Source organism: Anguilla rostrata, chromosome 1 (assembly GCF_018555375.3).
Source record: "Anguilla rostrata isolate EN2019 chromosome 1, ASM1855537v3, whole genome shotgun sequence".
In the NCBI taxonomy this organism is placed as follows: Eukaryota; Metazoa; Chordata; class Actinopteri; order Anguilliformes; family Anguillidae; genus Anguilla; species Anguilla rostrata.
The window spans coordinates 1,923,064-1,937,577 of NC_057933.1; the positions used below are offsets into that span (position 1 = coordinate 1,923,064).

At 44.6% G+C, this 14,514-nt stretch overlaps 1 protein-coding gene across 7 annotated transcripts; it reads right to left on the reverse strand.

The window, feature by feature from the left end:
• Positions 1-466: 466 nt before the first annotated feature.
• med18 (mediator of RNA polymerase II transcription, subunit 18 homolog (yeast)) lies at positions 467-13,331 on the reverse strand. Of its 7 annotated transcripts, XM_064343678.1 has the most exons (12): positions 9,499-9,743; positions 9,288-9,357; positions 8,944-9,037; positions 7,759-8,079; positions 7,319-7,609; positions 5,829-6,077; positions 5,144-5,272; positions 4,965-5,035; positions 3,926-4,669; positions 3,379-3,466; positions 1,914-2,471; positions 467-965 (listed from the first exon to the last, which is right to left on the reverse strand). In XM_064343678.1, exons 10-11 carry the CDS (start codon positions 3,449-3,451, stop codon positions 1,918-1,920), a joined length of 627 nt encoding a protein of 208 aa, XP_064199748.1. In that variant the 5' UTR covers positions 3,452-3,466; positions 3,926-4,669; positions 4,965-5,035; positions 5,144-5,272; positions 5,829-6,077; positions 7,319-7,609; positions 7,759-8,079; positions 8,944-9,037; positions 9,288-9,357; positions 9,499-9,743; the 3' UTR covers positions 467-965; positions 1,914-1,917. The 7 variants fall into 7 exon arrangements, with proteins under 7 accessions (XP_064199748.1, XP_064199304.1, XP_064199394.1 ...); XM_064343234.1 differs by lacking the exons at positions 467-965; positions 1,914-2,471; positions 3,379-3,466; positions 9,288-9,357 and adding an exon at positions 11,088-13,331 and having other exon boundaries at positions 4,121-4,669; positions 9,499-9,727; XM_064343324.1 differs by lacking the exons at positions 467-965; positions 1,914-2,471; positions 3,379-3,466; positions 9,288-9,357 and adding an exon at positions 10,142-11,060 and having other exon boundaries at positions 4,121-4,669; positions 9,499-9,727.
• Between the last annotated feature and the right edge of the window lie 1,183 nt (positions 13,332-14,514).

Here is a 14,514-nt window from a genome sequence, read left to right on the forward strand (position 1 = left end):
AGCTTTCACAGGTTTGTGTATCATTAAGCAATTGAGAAGGCTAATTAGAGAGGGGGAGGGAGAGGGGGAGGGGGGGGGGGAAACCATGCAGATCTCTCATCTAATTATTACCATGGCAACCAGGGCGCTCGCACACAGGGCTGATGGGCAGGCCGCTGAGAGGGCAGAGCCTGCGAGGAGCGAGGAGGACCCCTGGTGGCCAAAAGTGGAAACACACTTTTACAGTCAGGATAATACAGCACCTACTCAGCCTGTTGTGTGATTGTGAACAGTGGTCTCAGAACGTAGGTTAAGAGTATATTAGCACAGGGACATGCATGGTAATGTCACTGAAAAAGCACTTTACCATTCATAACCAGAAAAATCATTTTTTGTTCTAAGGTTTGAAGTGTAAGTAACCTGTACAGGTAAGCACGTCTCAAAACATCTGCTCCCATTACCAGCCAGGCACACAGAGACTAGCAGATTCCATTTTCACTGTTTCTTTTATTTTTATGTGCATTTATTTTACTATAAGCCGAGAACAGAATGTTTTAAACCCAGCGTCTCTCAGTCCCAGTCCAGCTAGAGGCAGTGCGCGTGCTAAAACATCATGCTAAAACTCGATATTTCAGCATGCATCCTGTTTTCTATCAGATGTTCATTTTTCCTGCAAAAAAGCATCAGCACTCTCTACACACCCACAGCTTCGATATGCACCTGCACATTTCCCCTCATTATGAAGAACTGACACATCGACCACCTCATTTCACAAAGAAATCATTTCTTGGCTCCTCCCCCAAAAGCACTGGTTTCCGTGGCACCCGTTGCCCTGGAGAAGCTGGTTTCCCTCCTCTTTCAGACGTTAAGCTCCTGAGGCCTGTGGCAGGGCGATCTCTCCTCTTCTTCAGGAAATGATTAACGGAAGAAGGTCTGAGAGGAAGTGCTTCACTCTGTACCCTGACAGGAAGTCCTGGAGGGCAGGGCTTAGACTCAGTAAAGATAGAGGAGACAGACGGACCTCTGCTTTTAAAAAAAAAAAAAATTTTTTACACCCTTTCAATAGCTGAGCTTATAACAGAACCATTCCATCCAGTCATCTAGGAGGTTAACTGAGGTCCTGGAGTGAGCAGGTCCTCCTCACAGTTACTAAATACCACAGCACAACAGTAACAGGACCTTACAGAGGGAACACAAGTACTCAAAACCCCAAAGAATACAAACAGGCTCTGCATTTCAGGCACAGCAGTCTGAACTCGGGTTACTGGCTTCTTCAAACGACCCTCCTCTTCCTCCTCCTTTCACACCCCTCTCCTCTTCCTCCTCCATTCACATCCCCCTCCTCTTTCTCCTCCATTCACACCCCTCTCCTCTTTCTCCTCCATTCACATCACCTCCTCTTCTCATCACACCCCTCCTTTCCTCATCCCCCTCCTCTTCCTCCTCCATTCACATCCCCCTCCTCTTCCTCCTCCATTCACACCCCTCTCCTCTTCCTCCTCCATTCACACCCCTCTCCTCTTCCTCCTCCATTCACACCCCTCTCCTCTTCCTCCTCCATTCACACCCCTCTCCTCTTCCTCCTCCATTCACACCCCTCTCCTCTTTCTCCTCCATTCACATCCCCCTCCTCTTCCTCCTCCATTCACATCCCCCTCCTCTTCCTCCTCCATTCACACCCCCCTCCTCTTCCTCCTCCATTCACATCCCCTCCTCTTCCTCCTCCATTCACACCCCTCTCCTCTTCCTCCTCCATTCACATCCCCTCCTCTTCCTCCTCCATTCACACCCCTCTCCTCTTCCTCCTCCGTTCACACCCCTCTCCTCTTCCACCTCCATTCACATTCCCCTCCTCTTCCTCCTCCATTCACACCCCTCTCCTCTTCCTCCCCGACAGCACCAAGCGAGTTCGGTTCAGACCTGTGACCCCTGACCCCATCACATGTGCCTCTTGGGGTCGATCTTCTCCAGGTGCACGAGGGGCCGGAGCTGCTCGGCGAAGGCGCGCATGTCGTCGCTGACGGAGTCCTGCCCGGCGGGCGCCAGCACGCTCAGCTCCACCAGGTAGGACAGCGACAGCGGCTCCGTGTTCTCCACGTTGCCCGGCAACAGCACGCGGAACAGCTTGCTCACCACCACCTTGAGCGCGCCGCGGCGGAACAGGTGGCCGCGCGCCACGAACTCGTGGTCCACGCGGAAGCCCATCTCCGCCAGGAAGTCGGGCAGGCTGTGGGAGGCGGACACGTCCACGCAGGTGCGCACCAGGGCGTGCCGGCTCTTGTCGCCCACCTCGGGCTGGCCCAGGTAGCGCAGGTGCCAGGGCGCGGCGGGGTGGGTGAGGGACCGGCGCGCCCGCAGCAGGAAGGGGTTGCCCTGCTGCCCGCGCAGCAGGTAGACCGTCTCGTGGTCGGCGAAGCTCTCGGGCTCCATGTTGTCACACAGGCCCCGGAGCCGGTGCAGCAGGCTGTCCAGCGCCTGGTCCAGAACGCTGCCTGGGGGGCGGGGAGGGGAGGGGTGGGGTGGGATGGAACAGAACAGGACGGGGAGGGGTGAGGAGGGGCAGGTCAAACACATCATCCCAATTAGGGCTGGGACTACTTATAAATTTGTCAATTATCATTGATAATGTCATGAAACCGATAAGCAAGACAACATCGTTTTTTTCATGCATAAATAACCGTTCTGCATGCCAGTCACTTATTCAAACACCAGGCATCCGTTTCTGTAGCAATCACCACAGACGCATGGACAGGGCTGTGCCAAGAAGCATAGCTGTCCCTCTGAAAGGGTGTTCAGTAAGGCAGGACAGACTGAACAGATTGCACAACACTGTAGTTTACACCAATGTCATCATCCCCCCCACCCCACCCCACCCCACCCCACCCCCTGTGCTGCCGTGTTGGATTTGAGCTGTAGTTTTTGTAATGACTGTGATTAACGTGTAGCATTTGTGTGTTAGCCTTTTGTTAGCGACCCGGTTGTTGTCGTTAGCTGAGGTTAGATATTCAGACAGCCAATGACAGCTGCTCGCCATGGCGATATGCAGCAGCGCTGTGCTGAGAGGTGCAGCAGGGTCACTTCAGTCCTCAGTTACTCAAGGCTTTTCTTTACCGGGACAACACCAGCACTGACTGCACCACTTCACTGGTCCACCTCATATCACCCCCAGAAAAAAAAATATATATATTTTTTTACAAACGAAATAAATAATTAGATGGTACAGAATGCTCCATGGTCCAACTTTAAAAATACTGCCAAAGCACTTCCGCCACTTCTCACACCACACAGAAAACCGTAAAACCGACCCATGCGCACTAAGGACCGTGTTCTTGCTTCCCACAGGAAACGCGGGCCTCGCCAAACAAGCGCCCGTCCGCGGTCCCGCGCAGGTGAACTCACCTTGCAGGAGGTACTCCATCATGTTGATGGTGCCGCCGGTGACGGGCATAACTGTGACGGGCGGGGCCTCCATTCTGGCGCACGAGAACTGCGAAGATGACATCGGGCGCGGGTGACATCACAACTCAGGCTTATTTACGTTCATATTTCACAGTTTAGTTCATATGTTGGACACGTCAGCAGAAATAAAAAATAAAAAACATATAGACCTACATATACAAAAAATAACTATCTATATATATAGCACACTGGAGGGAGGAGGTAAATTTGGGTTCATTAAAAAAAAAAAACATTAATAAAACAAAAAATTCTAAACGTTTTAGTCAATAAGTTTAAAGTAGCTTTTTTAAATGACCAATTAACAAGATTTGGTCAGGTTTAGTCAAAGGTCAAGATAGTTATGCCTGACGATTTAGCAAGTATAACTGTGCAACTTCGCCGGAGCCCTCACACTGAAAATAGTAACGTTGTGCTGCTTAGTACTCAACATCATAACTAACTAAGTGTATATCAACATTTTGACAAATGGAGATTAAACAAAGCAAACCTTTCACACCGAAGAGACCCCTCCGCTTTTTTTGTTGTTCCCGACAGCTCAAACTTGAGGCGACCGCTTTTGGTGTCTTCTCTTCCGGCCGCTGCGAAAACTACAGACCGAGGATCCGCACTCCGCCTGGCCGTCAAGTTAAATCGAGGATGCACGCGCTTATGAATAACAGCTCTTTCCCTACGCAGACATGTGCTGGATGGTGTACAATACACTCTGTCTCTTTCCCATATAAACGCTTAAAATTAAAAACATGCGGATGATGGGGATATGGGAAAAAAATTATTCGTTAGCTTCCTTGCGTCCGACGTTCTGCTACCCTGTCGTTCTTCGGTTAAATTCGCCGCTGCCCGTCTGCGCATGTGCGCGCATGACGCTGAACTAGTGCTCAAAATCAGTAGAATAGTGATTTAAAGTATTAACTAAATATTCAACAACTGAGCAACAAAGAGCAAAACAAAAATACATTAGAAAAATATATAAATTATAAAATTTATTGTTTTTTTTTCTTCAACCCACGAAATCCACAATAGCATCTAAAATGACATTAGCAAAAAAAAAAACATACTATTAATTATTTAAAAAATAATTTCGAAAGAAGTTTTCGATATAAATTATTCCGAACTCCTAAATTCACTGGTGCTGTATCGTACTGTAAACGCATCCATCTTCTCGTACGAGCACACGGTCTTTTTCGGGCTGTTTTATTTCCAAGACAGAATAAATAATTGCCGCTTCACCCATCTGAAAAAAAAAAAAGATACTAAAAAAAAAGAAATAATACTAATCATAATTACAGGAATATGTTACGACTATATGAAACTCTCGCATAAACATTCACAGATAATATAACATAAACGTGTAAATAAGGTAGTAATTTTGGCACATAAAGAAAAAAAACTCGAATGGCATTTCTGGCATGTCCACGAACATTAAGTATGCGGACAATAACAAAATCGTAAAACCCAAATATTTATCATCTTCTTTAAGCTCAACATACATAAGGCCATTCAGAAAGCTTAGTTGACCGTTGTCATACCTCTGGTGTCGTGTCTCTGGTGCGCTTAGGGCAAAGCACATCACCAGACGGCTCATCGGCTGTAGGAAACGCTGTTCAGAATTTTACATGGACAGGAAGGGTATTAAAATGTAGAAATTGTAGGCCTACGCATACAAGCCTTAAATAAATGTGTAAATGGCGTGCCAGACTAGAATTACCTGCGATTAGTCTTCGTCTACACAGAAACACAAAACCGAGAAAAATAGCCAACGTGCAAAAACCCGATGCCAGTGACACACACAAAAACAGCGCCAGGGGGGTTGTGTTTGCGTCTTCCTGATTATTTTCTAAAGAGAGAGTGAGAAAACCAAGTGGTTCAGACGATGGATCATAGAGGAAATAAAACATTTAATGTAGTGAGTGAAAAATAGCTGGCTAATATGTCGGATAATTAAACGCTTTCATAGATATTCACTATAAATGATATAGAACTTGCTTTGGCTTTGGCCAACTTGCGAAAAGTTGGCAAAAACAGTTTGGAGCACTCGTGCATTGTTCGTCCCAAATTTCTTTGTGCTGCATAACCTGCTTCACCTGACACAAGTGGGTTCACATTACATGAGTTACGCCTTTTGGAACAAGGCCGATTCACTGCTACTGTGCTGAACCCGTTGCGCTCAGAATGACCTTAAAAACCCTGGACCGAACTGCCCTGTGCTACTGTTAAGGTGTATTTAGGTTCACACCATTTATAAAAAATTACATTGGAAGGACACATATTTGGGTGTGAAACGATTATCATCATAAAGAAATAACTGCTCACTGAACAATCAGAATCGCCGTGGTATAAGGCACAATAATACAATAAATATTAATTTGCATAATTCACTCATTCACTCCCACCTGTGTCTAAATGCAATGTGGAATCCTCTACCCCGCTTTCTCCCGTCTCATTCGCGTAGCACACCACCGTCCCCTCGCGCTCTCCGGGACGCACTTGGAAGGTCACTGTGCCAGTTTCCACGACAACCGCGGCAACTCCAGAGGATTCACCCGGGGCCCGGGGCAGAACGACGGGCTCCGGGCTCACGTCACAATGGACAGAGCAGGTCAGGGGGGAACCACGGCTGACGCTTGAGCCGACAGGCCCGGCTGTAATGACGTTAGCAGGGGAAACAAGCATTGCCACTCAAATGCTCGTCACTTGCATTTGACACATGTCCGTACATTAGATTTGTGGCCATTGTACATTTGTACATAAGTGAATGACATTCGATGCACAACTTTGGAGCTTAATCTGCCATTTTAAGAGAACCCTAGCACATCTTTCAACTTTGCCTTATTAATTTAAATTTACCATACCCTACAATATCAGATTAATTCCACAGAACGTACCAATAGAATATTGCATAACAGGCACTTTTCATCATCTTATTGGTGGAATGTTGCCATTTTGAGAAAAACGGAAAATATCGAATGAACTTAAGTAAATGTAATGTGATGCAAAACACAAATATGCGATCAAATAAACAGCAAAACAAAGTAGGAAAACAAATATACACTAAAATAAATAGCTAATATATTCATACTTGCATTTTATTACAAAAGATCTATGCTAAAAGGTTAAGTGGCAGAATTTGGTACAATGATAAATGCAACTTCTACCTGATAAAATATGCCACGGTATTTTAATTTTTATACAATTCAAATTATACATCGATAGTGCATTATACTGACAGCAAATCGCTGATCTCATTGAACATGCATAATATATTAATAAATAATAACACTCAAATTCTGATTCAGCAGAACTGACAATTACACACTGTTCAAAAATGCAATGTATGTATTTTGCAATATTGTACTGGGTGCAATTTTTAAAAATACTTTATTCACTATAGTATATGTGCAGGACCAATAGTGACTAATCTGAACTATTTTGGTTCCTTCAGGCCAGATACATACATATATACACTATATGTATTATACAACATGTCTTGGTAATTGTTTGAGTGGAAAAAGCAATGATTGCATTGGAGATGGATAATGCCCTGTAACTGAACATTAATGGATTTTTAAACAATTAGCCTGCTTTTTAGCCATCTCTGGCACCAAATATTCTTGCATAACACAGAATGAGCAAAATCAGTCAGGAACTGTAGGCATTCAGCCTTCTCACAAAGGACCTGAAGGACCGACAAAACTCAAATTAGTCCCGGACTAAATTTAATCTATGTTTGTGAAACCAGTCCTAAGAGGTTGCAGACATTCACTTGGTAAAGATTAAAAAGCCACTGTTTTTTTCTTTTAAGCACCTAAAAAATGTGCCTTCAAGAACCGAAGGCAGTCACTTGTAACAATTTTTAAAAAATACATTTATTTTTACGAATTACCTGTGAGCACACACAGACTGAGTGACAGCAGTGTCTGTGTCAGGTCAGAGTTCCTCCCTCTCACGCAACTGTAGGTCCCAGCATCTGATGCCTGGACATCCCGTATGAAGATGGAACCATTGGGCTGTAGCCCCCCTCTCTGATGGGACCATGGGGCGGGGGATGGCTCTCCAAACCGCCGAAACGTCCATGAAGCCGATGGGCCCGAGCCCCCTGCCCCGCCGTAGCAAGGGTGGGTAAAATTACCCCCCTCAGCCGCGTACACCCTCTTTGGGACGGCTGGAGGTGATTCTGGAAACAAAATAAACGACTGCTGAATTACGAACTTGATGCAACCTTCAGTGATCTACTTCAGAAAAGGCATAGTTTCGGGAAGCAGGTATTCAATCTAATATTTTGATCTCACCAATTTCAAGCCTAAACAAAGAACATGCGCTCACCTTTTATCAGAAGCAGGGAAGTGTCTAATCCTTTGGTGCACACTTGACCAGTACCTGGGCAGATCTCACAGGTGTAGATTCCTTGGTCCTCTTCTTTGAAATTCATGATGACCAGTGAAAAGTTACGAAGAGTTTTCTTTTCTTTCCATAAATGACTGCTTATATGATTCAGTCCAGCTTTGTTATTCTGAAATATCATATCACGCTTGCTTGCTTGGCTGTTTTTCCTGTAGAACCACCGGTAAGCATCTAGGAGATTGACTTCATGGTCCGTGCATGGAATTATGACTTCATCCCCAAGTCGGGCTTCCAGGCGTTTTTCTTTATAAAATTAAAAGGAAAAAAAAAAAAATTTTTAAAGACATTTTAAATAGATGTATTCATAAATAAATGAGGTAAAGTTGATACACACACAATATGTTATGATTTTCATATTTTAATTAGATAAATTTAGTGCAATATGTGTCCTGCATCTTAAGAGAATTTTGCTTTGCTTGTGTATAATATTATATTACACAACCACTGCTGTACCTGTAACCTCGTAATACCTGACCAGCCTGAATATTTCTGTACATACTGTAACTTAACCTGACAATTATGGTTTGCAATGATATTTTGGTAGCCTTAATTAAGCTCCGTGTTTTAAAAAATAAAACCAAAAACTGTATGATAGAATCAGCTTGTAAGATTTTTACAGTAAAATGATCCGTCTTAAATCTACTCTGATATAGTACATAGTACTGTGAAAGAGTATGTTTCATCCATGTTGGACTCCCAAATAAATAAACCCACAGTAACACTGGCTATTTTACTGTCAATATTTATAAAACATTTAGGCTACCCAGGAAAAATATGTATGTTGGCTATTCATTATTGTCAATGCAATCTATTAGGCTGCAAGAAAACTTTTTCACACAGCTCTCCCCAAACGTTTACATAACAGTTTATATAAATTACATTAAAACAGTTTAAAGCTATCTGCCCTCAATGCTAAACAAGAAACAGCATCATTTTCCAGTTAAACGTGTTTAGAATGGTTAGCGTGGCATCGCAGGGTTCAGTACCTTATGGAACCCTTCGATTTCTTTAGCCATAATTTAATAGGCCCAGCTAAGTACCTGGGTTACTGGAAAAATACACCACCACAGTGTTCTGAAGTAGGTCGGTGAAACATTATGCTCTTACCATTAAAGTGCGACAGAGCCCCGGTCTGAGCGGTCAGAATCAGGGTAGCGAGGCTGGCGAACGTCATGGTGCATGTTAACAAACTCCACATCATCTGGCAAAGAGACAGAGACCACAGGACGCTGTATCACCCGTTTATGTTTTGTTTGTCAACGCAATTACAGGCACAGGCAGCGAAAGCTAATTAACCTTCGCAGGGCTACACCCTAATGCCAAACGCGCATAGCCTCCGCGGAGCGCGAAAACGGTATTTATTCAACAACGGTTTAAGTGGAACTGAAGAGAGTAACACGCGCAGGGGTGTTGCCTTCCTTCACGGCGGAGGTCACAGCTCGCGCACTCACCGTAGCGCAAGCAAAAAGGCCTGCCGCAGGAATGTCACTTCGGCAACGCCGAGATCAAGGTCCGCGTCAGCTGAACGGGTGAAAAACATGCAGTATATATGTGGCAAAAGGAGGGGAGAGAGGGCGTGAAAGAGCATGAGCAACAGAGCGATTGCAACGGATGTAAAGAACCACACACCCATGACAAAACAACAAACAAAAAAAATCTCACCATGTGGTTTTTCAGAATGTCTCGGTGTGCCCTTTCGAGCAGACGTCCACGACCACCTGGGGTGCAAACCCCCGAGAGCATTCTCGCAGGTGGCCTGGAGGCGAGGTGGTCTGTGGGGGCAGGCTTTCTGTCTAGCTGCTAAACCATATATTTACTGTATTTTGGTTTAATTATTTTCCGTGAAGCTTCTGTTTGCCACATAAAATAAGAATGTGTTCTTGTGTTCAGCCTTGCCGTGCACAGACAGACAGACAGACAGAGAGAGAGAGAGAGAAAGACAGTCAGACATGCAGACATATTTTTTTACTTTATTGCAGCAACAACAGACCTAAATGTTTCCCAGAAATGCCAAGCTTGCATATGTATGAGAACATGTGGAGAAGGTAAACTCTGCGCACACACATTAGCTGGACATTGAAGCAGTGCAAACTGCACGATTGTGAAATGTTGAGTGCCATGCCGTCCATCCTAATTTATTGTGCACAGACAGCCATGCCGGTCGGGGACAGAGGTTTTCAAATGACACCCCCTGCCCGTGTGTGCCTGTGTGTGTGTGGGTGTGCGTGCGGGTGTGCGTGAGCATATGTGCGTGTGTGTGTGCGTGTGTGTGTGATGCTCAAAACTCAAAAGTATTTGAACTTACTTTACAGAGTAGCCTTCCATTAGAGCACAGATATAGGATCCCTATATTAAAAACAAACATGACTAAACACTCTTTAACCCCAACTGTCATTGGCTTTCTTAATGAGGGGTAGTAATAAGTTTTTGTTTTTAAGGTTTACCTGTTGCCGTGGACATTTATTTATTGTTATTTAATTTAATTTACTGCACACTATGCTGCAGAACAAATTCCCCCTTTGGGATAATAAAGACTCAACTAACTAACTAACTAGCCTCCATTGGTATTTGGCCCTAGAAAGGTTCCAAACCCTTTTAACAGGCCAAACCTTTTTAAAAATTTATTTTTTAAAAATAAAATCTGAACAGGCCTCCATGATAATGGGGCAGATTCAGAAACTGAAAAAGAGCTCTGTGGAATAAGTCGAGCGGTAGCCATGTAAATATTTGAAAACCTGCAAAGGAAGTTCTGTCATCGACCCCTTTCTTTCACTGCTAACCAGCACAGAGCACTAGAGTTCGGGTGATACGCTCACTGCTCACATCCATTTCATGGTGCCCTTGAACTGTATATAAACACTACAGCTGACATTTCAACTGTAAATTAAACAACAAATATCAACTCTGAATGGCAATTTTCCTTTCCATAGAGCTGGAGCACTGACGTTAGCAGAACACTAATATCTTTCTTCACTGGCAACCCTCAGCTGGGGCTTCATAGCCTGACCAGGCTGCGACTGAGATTCATAGATTAATCATCATCGTCATCATAACCTTTATTTAATTCTCGGAGGTACAATTGAGGGCCAGGCCCTCATTTTCAATGTAGCCGAGATTACAAAAACATTTAAGACACAACAAGTATAATAAAAGATCACAGAATATAGCAACAGTAAAACCAACATGGTATGTAATAACAGTATGTAGATTAACCACCATGGGTCACTCAGGAGGGAAACAAAGAGCCTTACCTTGTGAGGGTCACCCAGGTGTGAAGAATCCCCCCACCCCCGCCCCCCCTCTCTCTCTCTCTCTCTCTCTCTCTCTCTCTAGCTAGTTGTCTGCGAGGCACACTGCACATTGGAGTCAACGTCGCGCTGACTTCAGTGGAAAACCTGAACGAGCCAACCCACGCCCGCATTTCCTGCCTGCCGAGGCTGGGCTTGCCTCTGTTCCATTCAGTCAGATCGGACAGCCATCACAGGCTTCAGATCAGGCCTGAAAGAACAGGAAAGAACCCAAACAAGAAAACACACACACAAAAAAAAATCTATGAATTTTCCTGAGTAAAAGCCTGTGCAGTCCACCATCGAAACTACGGTTAAGAAATCGCTTCTTTGAGACCAAAACACAAGATCAGTCTTGTCTTTAAATTCTGAACACAAGATTTCATGTGTTGAAGACTGCAGATGCTGTTCTAAAACTCAGGAGTTTATTCTGAAAACCTGCCAAAACCATCTAGTCTTCTGATGACCGTTTGATCCTAAAAGACATTTAAAATCTAAGTAGGCCCACAGGAAGAGGACATGGTCACACATTGGCAACTGCGGTTTAAAAAAAACTTTAAAAAAAGAAAAAAACATTTTTATCTTAAGATATCTTTCAGAACATATTGAGGAAATGTCAGTTGATGTGGGGGAGGGAGGTGTGGGGGTAAAGGAAGTACAAGAAGGAAGTGTGTCTCCTCATTGTCAGTGAAATCAGTTGCCGAGTCAAGGCTCTTAACGAGAGTGGTCAATCACAATCATAAAATCTCTACTTTCTTTTAGGAGACATCTTATTCCTGTTCGTACATATGACTGAGCATTTTTTTTAAACAAAGTAAGACAGCCATTAAATGTGCATTTTCAGGGGAACATTTAGTTAATTACAGCTGGTCACTGCACACCGGTTCCTGGCAAAGCTAACCGTACGGACAGTTGATCATCCAGGATTAAACTCGTCTTCAGGACTGCACACAATTGATCTGATGCGGTTTTCAAATTTAAAAAAAAAATCTGCCAATAAAAAAATCGGTTAAAAAAAAAAACCCACACACTAAAAAAGATTGTGCTGATGTAATTCACTGTATGGTAGTGTTCTTAATGACGATAGCTTCGTTTGAAATTGCAATCAGATTTGGTCAACGGTGCATGAAAGAATACCAAAAGTCAAATTTTACACAGACACCTCCCATAAACTGTGAAACTGAAAATGTGACGTGTGCCCTTAATTTTTTCCAGAGCTGTAGGGTCATGCACAAAAAAAACCGTAAAGGCCGAGTTGCCTGGTTAATGACAGTAGGACAGGCATTGCTACAAGAAAACGGCTCATTGACTCTGAAAGACGGATGATTTTAGGGGCATATTTTGTAAGAGCATTGATGATTGAGACAGCATGAGTTACTGATGTTGCTAAGAGTAACAGTGTCTCGGGTGACGTCAGCATGGAACTCTGAGAAAGTGACATCATCAGCAAAAAGGAAGAGTGTGCATATAGCCTCTTTGTGATAGTTTTCTGTAAAAAAAAAAAGTGGAAAACAAATAAAATTGATTTGATTTTAAATAAATTTAAAGGAAGAAGCTAACGACCTCTGAGACTGTGTGGTTTTAATCGCCATAATTAATTTGCCATGTTTAAAAAAAAAGCAAGTGGAGAGCAGTAAAGTGCATGTCAAGAAGGTTGGGGGAAACCTGAACTGTGTTTGAAGCCCTTAAATAAAACAACGTCGACACAGCTACAAACACTGTCAACAAAAGCAGCACCAAATGGAAAATTCTGAACCGTAGGTGTACCCAATCACGAGTCACAGATCAAAATGAAGATAAGGAAGCGTCAGTGCAAAGCCACAGTTTCCCACCCGGCCCCGAGCGTCTGCTGTCCTGTTCACTCGAGCCCACCAGCTTCCCCCGTGCCTGCTGTACGAGGCGCCGTCATGGACAAAAGACGGTCAAAAAAACCCAAGAGGAAACTAACCTTTTTTTTGCCATGAGAGAAGTCCAGTTTGCCAACGAGAGCAACTGAACCCCTGCAAGAGAGAGGGAAACCCCTCGCGAGAAGTTCAGTTAGCAACACATGCAGTCCAGTGGACAGCCAGTGTGACTGAGAGAGGCCTAACCCACATTTTAGACACCTTCGGCATTTTGACCGAGTTCATGTTAGCTAGTTTGCAAACGAGTTGACAGATCGAGTGTATAACATTAGTATGGATGGCACTGAAATTAATCTTTAAAACCATTGCAATTCGGTCCAGAAGGTAAGGTTACTGGTCATATGGAAACAGAAACAAGATAATAACTTCGTCACAGCAGGTAGGCTATATTGATTTTCTTAGAGAGAATGGTCAAATTGACCACTGTGTCATTTCTACTGTCAGCTACATTTTAAATAGGCTACAGTAGCTACCCTGCAAATACTAAGTTTAGAAATTATTGTAACCTAATTGATCCTCTACCAACATTCCTGTCTGACAGGAAGCAGCACGTGAAGCTGGGGAAACACGTCTCCGACTCCCGGACCATCAGCACCGGCTCCCCTCAAGGCTGCGTCCTTTCTCCTCTACTCTTCTCCCTGTATACCAATAGCTGCACCTCCAGTCATCAGTCAGTCAAGCTCCTGAAGTTTGCAGACGACACCACTCTCATCGGACTCATCTCTGGTGGGGATGAGTCTGCCTACAGGAGAGAGATTGAACATCTGGTGTCCTGGTGCAGCCATAACAACCTGGAGCTCAACGCCCTAAAGACAGTAGAGATGGTAGTGGACTTCAGAAGGAACGCAGCCCCACCCGCCCCCATCACCCTGCATGACTCCTCAGTCGACACTGTGGAGTCCTTCTGCTTCCTGGGCACCATCATCACCCAGGACCTCAAGTGGGAGCTGAACATCACCTCCCTCACCAAGAAGGCTCAGCAGAGGATGTACTTCCTGCGGCAGCTGAAGAAGTTCAACCTGCCAATGACAATGATGGTGCACTTCTACACTGCCATCATTGAGTCCATCCTCACCTCCTCCATCACCATCTGGTACGCTGCTGCCACTGCCAAGGACAAGGGCAGACTGCAGCGTATCATTTGCGCTGCTGAGAGGGTGATTGGCTGCAATCTGCCATCCCTCCAGGACCTGCACACCTCCAGGGCCCTGAGGCGGGCAGGAAAGATTGTGGCCGACCCCTCCCACCCTGGACACAAACTCTTTCAAACACTCCCCTCCGGCAGGAGGCTGCGGTCCATCAGGACCAAAACCTCACGACACAAGAACAGTTTTTTCCCGACTGCAGCTGGCCTCATCAACAAGGCCCGGGACCCCCACTGATACTGCACTGTTATCCTGACCCCCACGGACACCAAACAGACAGCACCTGTACTTATAACACTTTATCCCCTTGCACTATTGTTTATTGTTTACTGTTTACCGTTT